Source organism: Pinus tabuliformis, chromosome 6 (genome assembly GCF_031772625.1).
Source record: "Pinus tabuliformis cultivar Carrire ecotype Pingquan chromosome 6, CPIR1, whole genome shotgun sequence".
Classification (NCBI taxonomy): Eukaryota; Viridiplantae; Streptophyta; class Pinopsida; order Pinales; family Pinaceae; genus Pinus; species Pinus tabuliformis.
In genome coordinates, this window is record NC_142292.1 from 273327800 (window position 1) to 273331339 (window position 3540).

Consider the following 3540-nt stretch of genomic DNA (forward strand, 5'->3'; position numbering starts at 1 on the left):
AATTTGGTTGAGGGATATTATGGGTGAGCTTAGAAGAATGCAGGACATTGTAACTATATTATATGATAATTAAAGTGCTATTTGTTTGGTTACAAATCCAACTTATTGATGGAGGTGGAGTAGATCTTAAAAAGGTCCACACTCAAGAAAACTATGCAAGCATGTTTACAAAACCAATATTGTTAGAGACGTTATGATGGTGTTGGGCTTCTTTTGGCTTACAAAAAAGGTGGTGAGGGTTTGGGAAAAGTATTGGGTAAATTATGTCAAGGTGGAAATTGTTAGAATGTGACAATAATTAATTAAAAGAAAATGTTAAATCCCAAATTTACTTAGGTAAATAGTTGGTGGTTTGTTTAACTGTTTCCTAAACTAATAATAGTTTCTATAATGAATATTTGCATTGTGGATGTTTAGTGACACACTCTTATCTTGTACTTTATATTAATTCAAATTTTCAACAACAAGGTTGAAAGTCATTACATCAAAGCTCATCATGTAATTACCAAAATTGAATATAGTGAAAAGACTCCCAATAATTCTTCCCCACCTCCCAAAATAAATCTAATTAACAAACACTATATATTTTAATTATTAGGCCCACCCACTCAAATATATATAAATCAATTTGTTACTCAAACTTATAATCCCAAACATACAAATTAAGAAATAAAAATAATATAATATCCAGAAAATAATATAATATGAAAATTTAATATGCACAAAAGATTAATATAAAATTTACAACGGGGAAAGATCGATAATTAATTGTATTAATGTTATTGCAATCTTTCCTTCCTGCCACCATAGAGTATAAATAATATAAATTTTATTGCAAGCATGTATAAATGATATCAATTTTGTTGCATGCTTTTAATTTCTATATGTCAATTTTGTTTCATGCAATCTTTCCTTGATTCTAGAAGCCATGAGAATATATAAATATTTACACAGCCATGACCTGTTTCAAACATTTAGAATACAATAAGCTTGAATTTGACCTGCACTGCCATTTTATTGCCTGTTATTAAAATAGAAATTTTGAAGGATGAGTCTTGGTCAGATGGCCTAACCAATGATGTAGGGCGGCGCGACATATGCTACTTACAACACTGCACAAGAAATTTCCATAAAGGGTTCGGTAGATTGAATTTACAGAACTCTTGAAAAAGACTGAATTGACACTTGGATACATAGGATCCACCTAAAACTTTGACACATACTATTGAAAAAGGTTTGTGGCTCTGTGCTGAAAACCATATGATACCAAATCCTGGAAAACACTATGGTGGCAGAGTAATTTCCTGGGAATGTGCCGTCTTATAAAAGGAAAGGCTGCAACGATTACCTGCTACGCATGTAATCATACTATATAAATATTTGTTGTGCATGGTGTCTGAACATGCTTTTATATATAATTAGAAATTACATACCTCGGGCTTGTGTCTATTATAATCGTAACTGAAACAATTTTATTCATTCCATCCCATAGATGGCTGCACGAAGACTGAGAATGGGCATATATCCTTGTTGCTCTAAAGGGGATGGTGGCCTCCATCGCGGGGCTTGGACTGCTCAGGAGGATATGATTTTGAGAGAATACATCAATACTCATGGCAGTGGTTGCTGGAGATCTCTCTCCAGCAAAGCAGGTAATAATTCTCAGGTATTTGGTAATTGTAGAACAGAAATGTCCATGGTGGATAATTTTGTATATCAAAGATAATGGTGTATATCAAAGTAGGATGTACGTAAATGGTTTTGTGGTTGAGACTATCATATTTATTATTTATTATTTATTTGGATGGTAGATTTTGAAAATATTTCAGAATATATTATTTATTTAGGATTTATATCAAAGTGTGATGTATTACAGGTCTGAAACGCAATGGAAAGAGTTGCAGACTGCGTTGGCTGAACTATCTTCGCCCAGATATTAGACGTGGAAACATTTCTTCAGATGAAGAAGAGCTCGTAATTAGATTACATCGCCTCCTGGGCAACAGGTTTGTTGACAGGATCACCAGGCTCGCTATTATTATTTTCTGTGACATATAAAAAATCTTAATTTATGGTTTGATAAGAAGTTAATTTTTATGTCTGTTTAGGGTAGTTTAATTGGTAGTGGTAGTTGAAATGAATTTTGGTTCAAATTTTGTATTTTCTTCTAATCCGAAGTGAGAAGTTGAACATGATAATGAAGATATAATCCTAACAAACTTTAAATAAAAATAAAAATTTATAATTAATAAGTTTGAGTTATTTTTATTTTGATAACCCTTTAACAAAATCAAATTGGTTACACAAAGTCAATTAACTTAACTTGACATATTGTTATATGAATGTACAACAGGTGGTCACTGATAGCAGGAAGACTGCCTGGACGAACAGACAATGAAATAAAAAATTACTGGAACACTCATCTGAACAAGAAGCTTTCAGTAATGATTAAATTGGATTCCAGAAGAAGATCACCTCCTTCGGCTGATGGGGATCATAGTATAGTCAAGTGTAAGGCTACCAAGGCTGCAATGATGCCAATGGTGAACAATGGTTCTAATGACATTAGCAGGTTGAAAACCTCAAGTACAGTGGCTGAAATGGATTCCTCAAGATCATTGTGGCCAATGGTTTTGGAAGATTCAGAGCCCATTATGCCATTTCCATTAGCTATAAAGACACAAGAGCTTAGTAGCATGGAAACGGAGCATAACTCTGCCTGCTCTAGTTTTCACACATCATTCGACCTGCTAGAATTCCCATCTTCTGAGAAATTTGCAGGTAAACATGCGGATGTTCATGCATTTTCTGATATTATTTCAGATTCAACCGGTGATTTCGATTTTCTCTCGTTGCCATTCGATTCTGCAATCGATATGAAAGTGGGAGGGTTCTGGACTTGCAGCTTGCCTGCACAAACTGAAGAAATAGACGAGGTCTTCTGGCGCAATGACAGACAGATTGAGTTGTGATAATATTTGAAAGCGAAAACAAAGGGAAGGGGGTGCCTGATTCTTTGGCATAGGCAAGTCGTCCCCACAAAGTTCTGTAATGGCATTTTATTTGTAAAATTGTAATGCATAATTGACACACATCTCCTTGGACTGCATTGTCTTTGTCTACGTTAATCAGCAAAGATGAACATGATGCAAAAGTAGAGGAGAGAAAGAAAAATGACGAATATAAAATTAATTTTAATATTACGATTTAAATGGGTGGTTTAGTTTAATAGTCAAGAACATGTGTTTTTAGTAAAAAGTTATTGGTTCAAATTTTCAGAGGTAAAATATATACATTTCAATAAACTTTAATAAATAAATAAGTAGGTTTCTTGTACCACAAATAGGAGATTTGGTATACCAATTTATTAGACAGGGACAAAAGGATGTACCATAAAACAAATAAGAGATTTGGTATACCAATTTATTGGACTTTGACCAAAGAATGTACCATAAAGCAAATAAGATATTTGGTATACTAATTTATTGGACAAACAAAAGAATGTCATATACCAAATAGATTATTATTAACGAGCCTAGA

At 33.3% G+C, this 3540-nt stretch overlaps 1 protein-coding gene across 1 annotated transcript; it reads left to right on the forward strand.

Annotated features, from left to right (window-relative positions):
- Nucleotides 1–1250: 1250 nt before the first annotated feature.
- Nucleotides 1251–3118, forward strand: LOC149258418 (transcription factor TT2-like). Its single transcript, XM_089371520.1, has 4 exons — nucleotides 1251–1359; nucleotides 1493–1652; nucleotides 1877–2006; nucleotides 2354–3118. The coding sequence occupies exons 2-4, from the start codon at nucleotides 1493–1495 to the stop codon at nucleotides 2970–2972; spliced, it is 909 nt and encodes a 302-aa protein (XP_089227646.1). The 5' UTR covers nucleotides 1251–1359; the 3' UTR covers nucleotides 2973–3118.
- Nucleotides 3119–3540: the final 422 nt, after the last annotated feature.